Below are 15,616 nucleotides of genomic sequence, written 5' to 3'. Positions count from 1 at the left end.
TGAAGCGATAAAAAAGGGTGGGTCGCACACACGCAGTTTCCTACCTCCAGAAGAAGCACGAAGGGGTGTAGCTGTCTCTTGGCGGGGATGTTGATGAGACTGTCCATCAGCAGAATGCGCATGAAATCGCACACCTGTTTCCTGGCTGGGTGGGGGTCTCGCGGCAGCACCTCCTCTTGAGCAGCACCCGCCTCCGACAGCACCGCGCTGTCCCGAGGGGAGGCCGCGACACAGGCCTGTGGGACAACATGGACAACATGGACCCCCACTCACAAGGCCACTGAACACGTCGCAGCGGTGGAGCGGCACCAGAGCCGTTCCACATTCAGCACTGGAATGTGTGGCAGGCCTTCTGGACAGCAGCCCGGGCCGAGGCCAAGCGAGGATCAGGCCACCATGAAACGTTCATCCCGCTGCCAGCTGCAACTATGAACCCAGTCGCTGAGAGGGTTTCAAGAAAGAAGCACCTCTTCGAGAACGTGGTTATACGGGCAGTGTTCAAGTCCCAAGGAGGAAATGCCAGAACACACAACGTAACGAAAAGGTTTAAAAAAACCCAGAAAGGTCAGGGAGGTCTAAATTCATTCAGACTCTGTCACAAAACCACTGACCTAGCGCAGTGAATTTGTTAGAGATCAAATCAAATTGATGTACGCAGCTTTATAAGACAGACCCTGCAGCAGCTGGTTACAGCGGAGACAGAGACATTACAAGGTGTGAGTGGTAGAGAGAGGGTTCTGGCTTTTGGTGCTGAAGTGATCCGGTTTCCTTTCAGGCCAGCAGAGGGAGTTTGAATCCCCATCAGGGCATACTGGATCTTAAGCATTTCCATCTGGAAATTTTACTTATCTGTCAAAACTTGTGTTTAGGCCTCTTGTGAATGACTACAGTAGAACAGTGTCATCTCATAACAGATGGAAGAATTAGCTTGAATGCAGGGAGGAGGAAACACAGGAAAAAGACTCATTCTCAACGTCAGAAAGCCCAGGAAGTGTGAGCGTTCTGTCACAACATCCCTGAATTACAGGATGCCACATCTGCAATACTCCTTCGTATAGTACTTCACTTGTGGTGAAATTCGAACAGAGTGCGCCGTAAAACTATTTTTGTTGATTTTTTTTGTCGTGCAAGTTTTGTTGAAGAAGGTTCCAGAAAGCGCCAGAACGGCAATCCGGCTCCCGAAAACAAGGGCCAAAATGGCGTTGCGGCACATTCCGCTACAATTCAAATATATTCAGCACTGTTGCCGTAATGCGACTATTCAAACACACCAAGTCTGACTGTAGTCCAGCCTTCCAGTTTACTTTAGAGAGGATTATAATAATCCCATGGCTGCCGTACACAGTGGCATAACAAACAGAAGGAGCACAGAAGCTTCCGACGGACTTACTTCATGGGAATCTGGAGGGAAAACTGCTCCTGCCAAGGCGTGAAGGAAGTCGGGAGAGGCCCACAGAGGGCTCCTGGGGAACATGCTGTGGACCAGGCAGAAGAACTGCATGATGCTCCCTGGATAGTTTATTTCCCAGGAGTCCTCTGCGCTTGTTATGGGCTTCATGGTACGAGAGAGGCAGAGGCAAAAGCAAAAGATCGATAAGACATTACCAGAACATCGGTACAAAGTGTTTTTCTTCTTTCAACATTAGACAGATTTGTTTGGTATACTGTATGTGAAGAGCTTAGGAAGTATGTTTTTTTATAAACAACAGACATTAAATGTTTCATTCACTCTTTAAGAAAAAGTCATTTGCATGATGTGTAAACAGAAAAGTGTTTATTTACATCAAAGGGCATAGACTGAATTAGTTCACAAAGCGCCATGGTTTAGTGAGACGATAAATAGGTTTTTGGTCACACACCTTGCTTAAAATAATCTTCACCAGCTCTAGGAGCAGAATGGCCACATCAGCACACAGCTGGATGTCCTGGTTTTCATCCAAGCTGTCTATCAGACCCTGCAGTCCGACATCAAGGTCCATCTGTGGCGAGAGAGAGACAGAAGAAGTCTTGCTATCACTGCCACTCAAGTGAGCCTGTCATGAAATCCTTACAAATCATAATGAGAAAACCAGTCGCAGAGAAAGTCAGTCACTCAATCTCACCACTCTGTTTCATTTTTGCCTGCTGGTCTCACACTTCATTATACTTTACTGTGCGGAGGAAATATTATCACTAGTGACCAGGTGCCAATAGATATGTGTGAATTGTCTAATCTGCTGACACATACTCCGTCATTGTTTCCACATGTTAAAAACTTGCCCTCGGCAAATCCCATCTAGTTTTCTAGCTTTTCCAGGACCTGTGGGATTCCACCTCTATATTTGCACTTTACAGGAGGAAGGTTCTCAACAATGCAATGCTGGAATGTGCTGCAGCCCCTTTTATCATTGTTTTCATAAAATGCGCAGACAGCAGCTTGAATCTGACAATCAGCTCACACAACAAACCTGCCCCCCCAGGCAGATTATTACCTGTCCTGTTGGTACTTCACAGCCAGTTTTTTGCAGGAACAAAGCGGCCAGCAAAAAGTAAACCTGCGGGATGTTTATGTGGTTTCCCAAGAGCCTTTGCAATAAATCGAATCCCGGAGATGCAGCGTTTGTGCGTTCAAATGACCAGGAACGCATCTTCAAATTGTCTGTTCAGAAAATGAAAAAAAATAGTGCGATTACAACATCTGGCAACTCCGTCTCACCTGGGTAAGAGACAGAAAACCTTCACCCTAAATCATTCTGCAGTTTTACTCCCTCTTCCCCCCCACAGAATGAAATAATTCAGTGTAATAACAGGAAAATAAAAGTATCGTCATAACTGTTAAGTAAACAAAAAATAAAAAGGTCATTGTAAAATCTCATATTCGTTCTTGATTTGTTCGACTCCAGGTGCTATGTTTTGTCATTCCTGCTTTAACAGGAATAAATAAGCAGAGCAGCTTTGTGTTGTATGGCAGATGGAATTTGCCCATACCCATTGGGATCCTGCACTCTCCCATCATGGATTCAGCCAGGACTCCAGGAGCTTCGCCATCTCTGAACTTCATTAAAATGTTCTGGTTGGACAGGAACCCTGTTAATAGCCGTACTCCCAGCAGGACTGATGTTGAATGAATTTTGCCTTGTATGAAGAGCAGAAACCAGTCAGGTCCCAACGCGGTGAAGATTTCCTCTTGATTCCTGGGAAACAAAATTAAAGGAATGTAACAGACTGACATGGTTCTTCAAGGTCAGGACATTCACAGCTACCACTGCAGGTGCACGAGCTACTGTATGTGTGGTACAACAGATTACAAAATAATACAAAGAAAAAAAATGTTTTAGGATCGAGCAATACAGATTGTGCACCTTACTTTTACCACGGGAAATGTGTTCCAGTTTATGTGAAGACAACTATTAGGGATATTAACACCAGTTCCACATATAATTGCTGACGTACTGGATACTGGGTGAAAATCGTAAGCGTTAATTCTAACGTTGTGCGGTATGACATCTAAATTAAAAAATGCAAGCACAGAATACAACCGTCTTGTGGCTGTCTTTCCTCTCTTTGACACTCACTTCGAAGACAGAGCACTGTCTGAGCAGATTAAATCAAACAGCAGCTCCAGCAACTGGTTTCTGATCCATATTGTCCTTGCAGGTGTTTGGCCCAGGGCTACAAAAGCAGAAGTGAATGAAACTGCTCATATCACGGCGTGCTGTTTGAGTGGTTTGGATTTCAGCTCAAGACAATTCAGTCCTTGAGAATATAAGGAGAGAAATTCTGCAGTTTTCGGTGTACTTCTATCTCAGAAGATGTTTCAAAATGGGACGATAGAACAATTACGGTCAGAAAAAAGTAATCAATTATTACAGGTAATGGGAGATCTTCATTAGAAAATTAAAAGCAGCATAACGAAGTCCCAGTTTTGATACTGTAGTTAACATCGATCACACAACGCTCAACAGGACCGCAGAACTAGTCTGGCCCAAAGAGAGCATAATTCAGTGGCTTTTCTAATGCTGTCTAGATAAGAAGATTGCAGTCCCAAACCACACAACTACTTAAACTTTAATATCATTACCTTGTGGTGATACATCAAAAACGAAATCAGAAAAAATGACATTCTCATTTAAGGTGGGTGGCAGCAACGTGTGAACCAGGAACAATCCAAGTCTAGACGAAAACCATAAGCATGCAAATATGAAGACAAGACAGAAATCAAATCTTTAATCAATACAATGCAATAAATATGCGAATACTCTGACATTGTGATCAATATGAATGAGATTCCATATAAGCCTTATGATAATCCTAGATTTAACTTTAACTCTCTATATATAAATTCTATACAACGCTAAAACCTTCTTCAACCCTCAATACTAAAACCTAAACCTAATCCCTAACCTTAAATCCAAATCCTTATCCCAATTCCTCAAATCCCAACACTAATCTTAAACTCATGTTTCTGGAGAGCCACAGTTCACCAGTTTTTTAACACAATGTACTGTATAATCCTCAGTGAGCAAAGATCTGGAAACTGTGGTAATTAAGAGAACAAGACAGGACAGGATCTCTCTGCAGAGATTTTTAAGTATGTGCACTGCATGCATGACTATGAGCACAAGGTTAATTTGGTAGGAAAGTGAAATGATTTATGTATCAGCTTCTATGCCCACCACTACATGAATATCTAATGACCAACAAGTGACCTAGGATCCCCACTGAATACCTCACGAGAAATATGTCCTCTTGACAATTTAAGTTTCAAGCAGAAAACGTTAATCATAACTAAGGCAGGGGGCCCTGTCATACAGTACCTGCATACATCCTTGATGTGAAAGTACCCTTTGAGCAGACCTGTCATGATGGCACAGATAACGGCTACTTTTTCACATGTGACAGAAGGGTCATTCAGAAGGAAAAGGAGCTTTTTCATCACGTGTAACCGATGCATGACTTCAGCATTCCAGGGGTCGCCGCTGAAAGGGATAAGAACATCATCCTGGAGGACCGAGGAGGAAACAGCAAGATGTTCTGAATCTGTAATCGACCGTGTGAGCCAGTCAGCATTAGCCCTGGGTGCTTGTAATCGTTTGTCCACTTGGCCTGTCATTGCCCACCGTGCTGTGCCCAAATGCAGGTTCACTTGTGTTTTCACACACGTTTATCCCACAGCACCCTTCTGGTTTCCATCATACACTACCACCACAGATCACATTGCTGATTGTTTGAAACAATACACAATCTACGATATTGTCATTTTTATTCCAGCATGCGTTTGCCATTATTTTTCCCCTCTCCAGTATTCCCTTGGGGTTAAAAAGCTACTTAAGCACAAGCTTCATAGTGCAGCGTCTACAGTACCTCATCTGTCAGAACCTTCCTGAGAACATATACTGTAGTATTGATTCGTCTGACGGTTCACTTTAGAAGTCTAGACACAAGTCCTTCGATTCACAACTTTCTCAGCTGTTTGTGTTGCTTCCTCCTTTTTAGTCAGTTTTTCTTTAGAAACTCTCTCTCCAGAATCCAGTTTAAAGTTGAGCAGAAAAAAAAGATTTGGAAGCATGCGAGTTTGTGATGTAGAGGCAAAATCTATAATGAGTTCATTGATAAGAACAAAGAATACCTTGAAGATTTCAGAATATCCACAAAGTGTTTTAAAACAGCCAAGTCAAGATTTTCTGGAGCCTTCTGCCAGACCTTTAAAACGAGTTAAACACAAATAAATCATTGTTTTGTGATCCACAAATTCAGTTACTGTAGTGAACAGTGGAAGCTAAAGATAAATACATGTATTTTTATTTCTGAACAATTTAAAGCTTCATTAAAAATACTGAACAGCATCTTACACTGTGTATCATAAACACATACGTTTCTTAATTCTGTGGTACTGTTAATCTTCTTTTCCCATTTCACCAGTGATGTGGAATATTCTTTAAGAAAATGTTATACTCACTATTTGTTTTTCTGGTGAATTCCCTAAATTAATTTCTTAATTTTTCACATTTTAACTAAAGTGACTGAGAGCTCAAGAAGATAAATGCACATGTGAACAATGATCTAAATCCAGTTTTGAATCCTAATGCTACACTCAATTTAGTATAAATAAAAAACAATTCGAATTCTGATAGCACTTGAAGCAAGAATCACACATTTAAACTGATTCTGTCAATATAAATTGTTTCAAGTGGGCTATAAATGCACACCTTCACTCAAAAGAGCTGCGTTTAGAAGACGATGTACTGTACCTCAAAATCACAGAGGATCCCCTCAAAGGCACAGAGGTTCTGCACTGACACTGAGCCGCAGCCCAGCTCCATGGTTCCCACTATGGACAGGACCAGCTGGAAAACCCTGCGGCTTATCAGATGACACTTCATCTTCAGCAGGAACGCCAGCAGCTGGGAAGATGGAGCAAAAAGTTGGAGCATGTTCACTTCATGTGTGAATTTCAACCCCCAAAAAAGGTAATCTTTGTTATTGATCAGGAAGTGTCCTGGGATTCAGTGAGACCAACTTTTCACTAACAACCAAAGTAACACTAACCTCCATCAACCATCCTAACCCTAACTCTATCTCTAACCCTAACACACCCATTCTAACCCTAACCCTATCCTTACCACTAACCCACACTCTATCCCTACTCCAACAGCCATTCTTACCCTATCCCTACCACTAGGCTAAACCCTATCCCTAATCCTAACAGCCAAACGGAGAAAAGCAGTGAAATTCATCATGACTGTTGCGTTGTTTGCACTACCTGTGTGCCAGGTCCACAGTGCTTTTTTCCTATATGTTACATTTCACACAACTGTAGCCTTTGATGGCCAGTCCAACCGTCTGTAACTTAACTAGACCTCCTGGCAATGGAGACCTCCTGGCCATCATTTTTAATAATTCACCTACTGTGTGGTAGAGAGCAATACAAAATCATTCATTTTTAGAATCCGCATTACCCTGTAGCCCTGTACTCGAATCATTTCCTTCTCGAAGCTGGAGCTGGTGCTCAGGACGGAAAGGAGGACTTTCACAGCTGCGTACATGGAGCTGTCGTCTGACGCCATGGCGACCAGGCTGAGGATCACCGCAGGCCCCCCGATGTACTGTAAACTGCTGGCTGCACTCTTCGACACAAATGTCCTTACTCCTGCAGACAACAACAACAGGTCATCCGACTCTGAGAATACGAAAGGCCTCCGAGTACAAGAGAGAAAGAGCTATGAGTGACTAAGCAGCTTGATACATATTTGGACAGTGAAGAACAACTACAGCTACTGCTACTACTAATAATACTATCCTTACTACTGGACACCCTTCTCAATGGTGACTTACGAAATAAAAAATTCACATTAAGAGCACATGCGAGAAACAATCATTTGTGTACAATAAGGTCAAATGCATATATGAATAAAATGACAATGAGACTAGTGCCACACAAAAAGAACTAAAATAGTGTAGAGACAATATAGGTTATTGGACATTGAACAGTAACGTAATCCTTGCAGGTACACTGAGTTGGTATTCATTGAGCACTGAATTACTGATGTCTACTGTAGCATGTAAATGTTTATATCGTAGTTTAAGGTATTCCCAAAGCCATTTCCATCCTATAGCTGTATTTCTGTAATGCTAATATTATAATTTTCTCTGCTGACTCTGTGCTGTAATAAAAAATCCGAATACCTTCTTTCTTGTGAGTGTCCTAATTCATAAAAACAACAAAGAAACACATATTCGACAGGAGAAGCTTCAGTACCGATATCTCCCACCAGAGCTGCGCCGATGGTCCGGGCAGATCCTGAAAGGTGCTGAGCAATATTTTTGGCCAGGTAAACTGGAGTTGAGCTGTCGCGTGACACAAGCCCCATCTTAAATAAACACAGAGGGGCAGACACAGGGAAAACAGGCATGAACTGGCTAGGACTGATAACGAATGCAAGATTTAAGCAAGCCTCTGTAACCTTTCATTACATGTGTCAAAAGATGGTTTCAGAGGACTGAATTTTACACAAAAAGAAGAAGATGGGAGCCGGACAGCGTCTTTCAGATGCAATTGTGTGCTTTCTGTTTTTTTTTCGAATGACAAGGACAAAAAGCGGGAAAAAACCTGCTCGGCGATCAGTCGGCTGTCGACTTCATTGTAAAGGTCCCTGATTTCTGTGACAGCGGTGACGGTGGACACTGCTGGATTGATGCCGAAAGAAATCCGTTCCTCTGCGACAATTCGGAAAGGCGGCAGGTCCGGGCGATCAACCCCTAAAAAATGAACACGGGGGGTTAGTTAATGAGAAGCTACTTACATAATCCCACATGATGAGGAAGAATAATCCCAATGCACTTCACACAAGTCCCAAAATTAAGAAGGACAAAGATACGAGTAATAGGTTTATTCCACGCTGAAAAAAAAGAAGAAAGAAAACACAACGTCTCTGCCGCGGAGCCTTCTTCGGGTGTGAATGCTTTTTTTCAGCATGGAATAAACCTATTACTTGTTCCTTTGCAGCCTACGCATGCTGACGCAGCTCCCCACCTGAAAGACAAAGACGTTAACTTCAGCAACCGCCCTACTTACGGAACACACCCTGGGGAATGAGGGCCTGAAAGTTGCCCAGGTAGCCCGGCCCCAGTTTGTAGACGAGGGCCGCGGCCTCGGGTGACACCGCCTCCTCCAGCAGCCACGTGGGGCCGAGCCGCCAGACCAAGGAGGCGGGCCGCGCCCATCGGGGCGGGGTGCCTATGATCCCGCACACGTCCACGGCCGCGGCGGGGTCCATGGCGCCGCTCTGTCCGGGGAACGGCTGGATGTACCGCATCTGCCAGGGGGAGAGGCGGCTCTTTCAGCCCGGAGAGGCGGAGGTCCGTTTCGACAACGGGTTGTGAATATTGTCCTACGTGTTAAGGATTTGAAAGTAAAATGTATTTTCGGATGTGAAAACTGATACAACAAATGGCGAGACTATTTTTCAGCATCACCAGCAGTCAATTCTTTTAGGGGTTACAGATAAGTTTTGCTGTGGCTGGGAACTACATACTGTACACGGTGTGCATGTGATAATAGGTTAATATAGTACGTGTGTGTAATAATGGGTCTATATCGTACATGTGTGTGATAGTGGATCTATATAGTATGTGTGTGCCATCATAGGTATACAGTACATACCGTAGTACATGTGCGTGATAACAGGTATATGCAGTATGTGTGTGATAACAGGTTAATATAGTATGCGTGTGTGTGATATAGGGTACCTTCTCTGCTCCTATTAGTTTGCCATTCAAGTAGGCCATGACTTTGCAGGTTTTTTTCACATCCTTGGCAATGACAACGGTGAGGTGATGCCACTGTCCAGGGATCAGCTGCTTGGAACATCTGAAGCGAACTGAGGCTGGTAAAGAGCTTGAGCCTTGAGCTTCCGGCTCCATCATATCTGAAACACGCACAGAGAGTACCTCAGGCACGCACTGACAGAGACTGCGAAACTGCAGAGTGTGCAGCATGCATGCCTTGAAGGGTGGATGTCAAAAGTGGGCCTGTCTATGTGAATTCATTTCCTGTACAAGTGAGTGATCAGATGAAAAAACAGCTTGTTCACAAGAGCAGCGCAATCTCTCTTTAGTGGTACAGTTGTGTAAAGCCTGGTGTCATGTGTCAGGCGTCAGGTTATACAAGGAAGAAGCCAGGAGTGCCAAGGTAATTGTCTCTAAAGCAGTGCTAGGGTGATCGTTAGGGGATGCAAAACAACAAGTGAAAGTCAAACAGGCCTGAGGTCACACACTGTATAAGAAAAAATAGTTTCACATCCACTACTGAAAGCTATTTCACCTAGGAACTGAAATGCTTCCTCTTCTGTAGAGATCACTAAGCAGCCATCTGTTGCGGAGATGCTGATGGAGAGGCAGACGAAGTGCAGGGCGACTCTGGACATGTGGCGCACGACAGTGAGGAGGCGGAGAGGATGTGTGTCGCACGAGGAGCTGAACTTGCTGATCAGAAACCAGGAGGAGAAAGACAGACCGGCAGATGGAGGAAAGCCCCGGCACTCTGAAATGGAAAAGGAAACAAATACAGCACCACCCTTATTTCGTCAAACCCATCGAAGGCTTTACGAGATATTGATACCTGCACAATGATTCAGAATGGGTCTCTGTGTAATAATATAATAAATGTATGAATGACTCAATCTGTTTTAAGGAACACATGAAACATGAAGAACATGTTCTGAATGCAGATATAAAGCTGTAGTCCATTGGTTCTAGTGGAACAGGTGCACACAGTATATCCTACCAGAGCCAACCCCTCCAGTTGGAATGGCTTCTGCATTCACACCCTTCACTGTGGCCAGCGATGGGAGGAAAAGGCATCTGCAAAAACAACAGGAGTAAGAAATCAGTCACCACAGATACACTTATCATAAGCAGCAATAATGCCACTGTTTTTCTAAGACTGAGGCTTGGATTATACAGCAACTCCAGCCCACTTGCCAATATAACACCGGAAACCCAGTTCTGGCAGAGCAGATCAGGAAGTCTCTGGCAAATGATAACCTGTTGTTAAACGATGGGTTTGGTTTGTTAAGCGTATTTGTTGTGGCTGATCAAAGGAGATGAGCACTGTCCTCAGCCCCAGCCTGGACTCCAGCAGGCCTCATGTCACAGAGCAGGGCTGGCTGGCTGTCCTTGGCTGTGCTCTCCTGAGGGCCTGCAGAGCTGCCCGGCTCATCCCACAGGAGTGAAAACAAGCTGCCCAAAACTAGACACAGGTCCAAGAGAAACCGAACACAGGCCACTGGGAAACTGGGCACAACCATCAAGCAACTGAAAGCAGACCACTGAGAAACTGGACACAGGCCACTGGAAAACCGGGCACAGCCACTGAGAAACTGGGCACAGACCAGTGAAAAATGGGACATAACCATCAAGCAACCGAACGCAGACCACTGAGAAAGTGGACACAACCTACAAGAAAATGGGCACAAGCCACTGAGAAACTGGGAACAACCACTGACAAACTAGGAACAGACCAGTGAAAAAGTTGACACAGACCACCGACCTTCTTCCCCTCAGTATGCGCTACTCTCTAGAGTCCACAGGGCCGCGCTGCCTTGACTTTTAAGACCATTGTTCCTGTCAGACAGCTGGTCTCTAACACTTCTTGACCACAGAGAGCAAGAGCGAGCCCCCCTTACCCATATCCAGTGCTGCTCATATCGAACTCGACGAAGGATGGCGACGCCGAGACTCGGAGGGGGTGAAGGTTCCGCGGGGAGGTCATGGAGATGAGGCTGACAGTGCGGAGCAGAGGGACCGTCAAGCCCCCTCGCTCACTCAGCAAACTGAAGCTGGGCTTCAGCTTTCTGTGTGGCAAGCCGGCAGTCTGATCCGTGACCTGCCCTGAAAGCACAAACAAGGAGGCAGCCTTTCACCATCGTTATAGACCGAATTTCACAGACAGAGGTTGGCTATGAATTTCAATTCAATTTTTGCTTTTTGAATGCCATGGCAGCTGCAATCTGTCAGCAGAAGTCTCACTTACATATGACCCTAATCCTAATGTAGACTTCAATTAATTTGAAATACAGACTGAAAGGAACTAATAATTTCATTGATTAGGCTTGTGAAGATATGGGTTACAGAATGACAAGTCCTGTCGGATTGTCAGGGTTTTCTTACCTTGCGAAGATGAGCTGGAAGAGCGTGAATCAGCCCGCTGTGCAGACGGGGAAGGACTTCCTTCTCCACACTGCAAGGGGTCTCCCAGGCGCAGAAACGACCTGAACAAGAAAACAAAATGTCAACCTAGCAAAGATTCCCGGACAGATTCAAGAGATTTCATTAAAATGACCTGGTGAGAGAAAACAAATTGTGTACATCCTTTGCCGCCATACCATAACCGCAACAACTAACTGGGAAGGATACAGAGATCATCATAAAACCTTGAGGCTTTTTAAAAATGTTGTTTTTGTTCTGTAGTGCTGTGTGGTTCAGAGGGAGAGAAATCTGAGGTACAGATTTGATGACAGTGTGCTGGGTTTCTAGGTTGAATGAGCCAAGAAGCAGCGGCAAGGGTGGGAACAAGATGGAGGAGATGTGCACAGCAATGCATGTTGGGAAGGTGGGCTTGTCACGCAGGTTTATATTTAACTGGGTGTGGCAGAGACGTCCTTTATCTTCTGCACATTTTGTTTTATTGCACGAGAACTTCCACACTTTATATACAATAGAATAGAATAGAGTATATACAAAAGAACTAAAGAAATATACCCTATAATGCAACCTTGCACTCACCTCAAACACTTGTGATCAATAGCCTGTGAAGCCAGCTTCTCAAAGATCCTGATGACTGGCAGGTGTAGGGGGTCGTCTGTACTGTCCAGATTGGCCTGACAGTCTCTCAGGAGCGTGTGCAGAAGACCAGACTCACACATGATCTGTCGATTTCTCTCAGGCTTCACTAGTGTCTGAACATGATCGGCTAAAGCACACTGGAGTTCTTTTGACAGCTGGAAATTAAAGAGAAGTGTCTTTAGGTCTTCTCAAACATTGCTGACAGGAAGATTACAGAGGAAGCAAATTAGTGTAATAGGCTTTGACATTTATTACAACTATTTCATCTTCTACAACTTTTACATCATTTCAGAATCCTGATTATTGTGACTGTGCGCACTAACAACATAAAGAGATAAAATAAAGGAACACACAAAGAGCTAAGAACACATGGGAGATTGCTGCTAACAGCACTTTTGTAGCTAAAAGCTCTGGTGTATATGACCAGATATTTAATATAATAATAATGGCACTATTAATTAACTATATTTACTCCATTTGGTTAAATATCCTTTTTGTAAAAGGGCAAAGATACATTATGGTATATGCTTTACAAATTCCTAGAAAAAGTAATCATTCACTTGCTATGAAAGAGTGTAAAAACATACCTGTACATCTTCCACACTAAATATTTTTGGAAGAAGGGTCATCATAACACGGACTGCTCCAGGATGCACAATTCTTTGATTCCAAGCGAACCTAGCAGAAACAAACAGAGCTTGTACATGGGACACACCGGCATGGCTCTCCAGCTGTATCCCAGCTCGTACCCGAGACACACCAGCACGGCTCTCCAGCTGTATCCCAGCTCGTACCCGAGACACACCAGCACGGCTCTCCAGCTGTATCCCAGCTCGTACCCGAGACACACCAGCATGGCTCTCCAGCTGTATCCCAGCTCGTACCCGAGACACACCAGCATGGCTCTCCAGCTGTATCCCAGCTCGTACCCGAGACACACCGGCATGGCTCTCCAGCTGTATCCCAGCTCGTACCCGAGACACACCAGCATGGCTCCCCGGCTGTCTCTGAGCTCGTACCCGAGACACACCAGCATGGCTCTCCAGCTGTATCCCAGCTCGTACCCGAGACACACCAGCATGGCTCTCCAGCTGTATCCCAGCTCGTACCCGAGACACACCAGCATGGCTCCCCGGCTGTCTCTGAGCTCGTACCCGAGACACACCAGCATGGCTCTCCAGCTGTATCCCGGCTCGTACCCGAGACACACCAGCATGGCTCTCCAGCTGTATCCCGGCTCGTACCCACGACACACCGGCATGGCTCCCCGGCCATCTCTGAGCTCGTACCCGGGACACACAGTTTCATCAGTTTTAGATTGGCATCTAACTGTGTGATTACATCCCCGTGTGTTTTCTGGTGCAACAGTGTGACCTTTGTGGACCCAGAGAGTTTGTTTAACTGGAATGACAGACGGCGGGTTTAGAGGAAGGAAGGCAGCAGGTTACCTGTTATCAAATTCCCCAGCTACAGAAGACACGCTGTGGGCAGCCCGTCGACCCGTCCCCAGCAGATCCGGGTCCTCGGGGGCGTCGGGCTGCCCTGCACTGCTCGGATGTCCGCAGTTCTCCACAGTGTCCTCCGGGGCGCTGGGGAGCTCCATGGACAGGAAGGAGCCCCGGGCCACCCGATCAAGACAGTCCAGGAGCTTCACGCAGTCGCGCAAGCACAGCGGCAGCTGATCCCCGGAGCTCCCGGCCGCCTCCACGAACTCCCGAAATGCCCTCCAACTCGTGAGGCGGACGTCGGCGCCCCCCGACCCTCCGTCCTGGAAGCAGCCGAGCAGCAGCAGGGCCTCCGCCAGCCTCCCCCAGTAGCCCTCGGCCTGGAAGAGGTGGCTGTTGGCCGGGTCCAGGTGGATGGCCACGGCCACGGCGCGCAGGGTCAGGAGGAGCAGGCCCAGCAGGCTGTCGTGATCCAGGGCGGCCCAAGCTCTGGGGGGCTCGCGGCGTAGCGCTCCCTCCATGTCCAGGACGACGGACAGCAGCCCGACGAAGCCCCTCGCCGCCCGGAAGGCCGCCCAACACGTCCGGGTCTCCAGCGCCTTCAGCAGGGACTGCGAGCGGGAAAGAAACGGCAACTGCTTGGCTTCGCGCACAGAAACTAGAGCGCCTGTGTCCGTGAGGCTGTGTGTCGTGTGTGGGGGGCTATTTGCGGAAACAGTGCAGTGTGTTTGCCCCCCCCCAGCCTCGAGTACGCTCTCTCTGTAAACCTTCAAAAGCCTGGGGGGCTGAAATAAAGAAGGAAGCTGCAGAGCATTTCCACCGAATAGTGGTGGCAAAAAAGGAACCAACCCAAGACCCCCTTCCCTTGGATGTGCTTAAATTGCTATTATTCTCTAAATATGTAAGACACAGTATAGAACTAAAGGTCAAAGCTGTATTAATAGGTGGCAGGACTAATGCTTTGGTCTCCACAGCTTCAAGAGCCCCCTTCACAATCCAGGCCTTCCCGGCGTGACTCCCCATCAGCACCTTCCTCAGACCACAGCAGAGGGCCGCACTCTCCACGTTCCTCTTTAATGAGCTCGATCTTTGCCATTAAAATCAAATTCTGGTGATTTTCGAGTCATTTTAAACAAGCAGGCTCTGCAGTACATAAAAATAAATATATTTCTTGGGGAAATGGATTGTGAAGAGCCGGGAGAATTAAATTAGCGTTATTCAATTTAGCATGATGATATATCAAATGGGTAAATGTGTCATAAAGGGAAATACAATTTAATCAGCGCCAATAGAAGTAATCAGAATGGCTTTGACACATTTCGGTAAAGGTCACAGGAAATCTGATTGCCACTGGCTCAAACCCAGTTACAGTTTAATCGCCTGTGAGTTAGTATTCCTCTGACTTGAATCTATAAAAACTGATGTGTACTGTAAGTCAGTAATTTGGTTAGACCTAATTGAATTTATTTCACATTCCATGATCTGATATTGCTCATAATTTTTGGTGTGTCACACTGCAAGACTGCCGGTGTAATCAAATTGAAGCTGAGTTAACAGCTAAATATATATTAGCAAATCAATCTGAATTTGCCCGTAATGCAATCAGGCTCCCTTAGGCTAAGATAATAAATTCACTTGCTTATTATGTTTTAAATGTGTTACAATTTGTCAAAATTAGACATAAAAACTGAATTTGCACATCATTTTGGACCTTGCACACTGAATTGGTTAGTGGAGATGTTTTCAATTCATAGCAGTAACTGTTGCTTTTATGAAAGCATTTCAATTTATGATAGCAGATCAAAATGTATAAAGAGCAGAGCTGTGTTAGTGCACGTGCTTAGTTA

At 45.5% G+C, this 15,616-nt stretch overlaps 1 protein-coding gene across 4 annotated transcripts in view; it reads right to left on the bottom strand.

Moving 5' to 3' along the window:
• Nucleotides 1-15,616, bottom strand: part of wdfy4 (WDFY family member 4) — a 67,844-nt gene that overhangs the window by 36,896 nt on the left and 15,332 nt on the right. For 3 of the 4 annotated variants that reach the window (XM_069188851.1, XM_069188852.1, XM_069188854.1), the window contains 22 exons: nucleotides 13,773-14,380; nucleotides 12,912-13,002; nucleotides 12,265-12,479; nucleotides 11,650-11,750; nucleotides 11,166-11,370; nucleotides 10,265-10,341; nucleotides 9,803-10,021; nucleotides 9,229-9,407; nucleotides 8,555-8,795; nucleotides 8,090-8,238; nucleotides 7,739-7,850; nucleotides 6,939-7,129; nucleotides 6,231-6,383; nucleotides 5,609-5,682; nucleotides 4,797-4,958; nucleotides 4,061-4,152; nucleotides 3,555-3,651; nucleotides 2,968-3,173; nucleotides 2,472-2,638; nucleotides 1,860-1,979; nucleotides 1,391-1,552; nucleotides 45-236 (listed from right to left, as the gene is read on the bottom strand). In XM_069188851.1, coding sequence (XP_069044952.1) covers nucleotides 45-236; nucleotides 1,391-1,552; nucleotides 1,860-1,979; nucleotides 2,472-2,638; nucleotides 2,968-3,173; nucleotides 3,555-3,651; nucleotides 4,061-4,152; nucleotides 4,797-4,958; nucleotides 5,609-5,682; nucleotides 6,231-6,383; nucleotides 6,939-7,129; nucleotides 7,739-7,850; nucleotides 8,090-8,238; nucleotides 8,555-8,795; nucleotides 9,229-9,407; nucleotides 9,803-10,021; nucleotides 10,265-10,341; nucleotides 11,166-11,370; nucleotides 11,650-11,750; nucleotides 12,265-12,479; nucleotides 12,912-13,002; nucleotides 13,773-14,380 — 3,813 coding nt within the window. The remainder of the gene's footprint in view (nucleotides 1-44; nucleotides 237-1,390; nucleotides 1,553-1,859; nucleotides 1,980-2,471; nucleotides 2,639-2,967; nucleotides 3,174-3,554; nucleotides 3,652-4,060; nucleotides 4,153-4,796; nucleotides 4,959-5,608; nucleotides 5,683-6,230; nucleotides 6,384-6,938; nucleotides 7,130-7,738; nucleotides 7,851-8,089; nucleotides 8,239-8,554; nucleotides 8,796-9,228; nucleotides 9,408-9,802; nucleotides 10,022-10,264; nucleotides 10,342-11,165; nucleotides 11,371-11,649; nucleotides 11,751-12,264; nucleotides 12,480-12,911; nucleotides 13,003-13,772; nucleotides 14,381-15,616) is intronic. The other variant, XM_069188853.1, reaches the window with a different exon arrangement.

The sequence above is a fragment of the Lepisosteus oculatus genome, chromosome 4, assembly GCF_040954835.1.
Source record: "Lepisosteus oculatus isolate fLepOcu1 chromosome 4, fLepOcu1.hap2, whole genome shotgun sequence".
NCBI classification, from domain to species: domain Eukaryota; kingdom Metazoa; phylum Chordata; class Actinopteri; order Semionotiformes; family Lepisosteidae; genus Lepisosteus; species Lepisosteus oculatus.
Note: the sequence above shows the minus strand (reverse complement) of the source record. Positions and strands in the feature narration are given on the sequence as shown.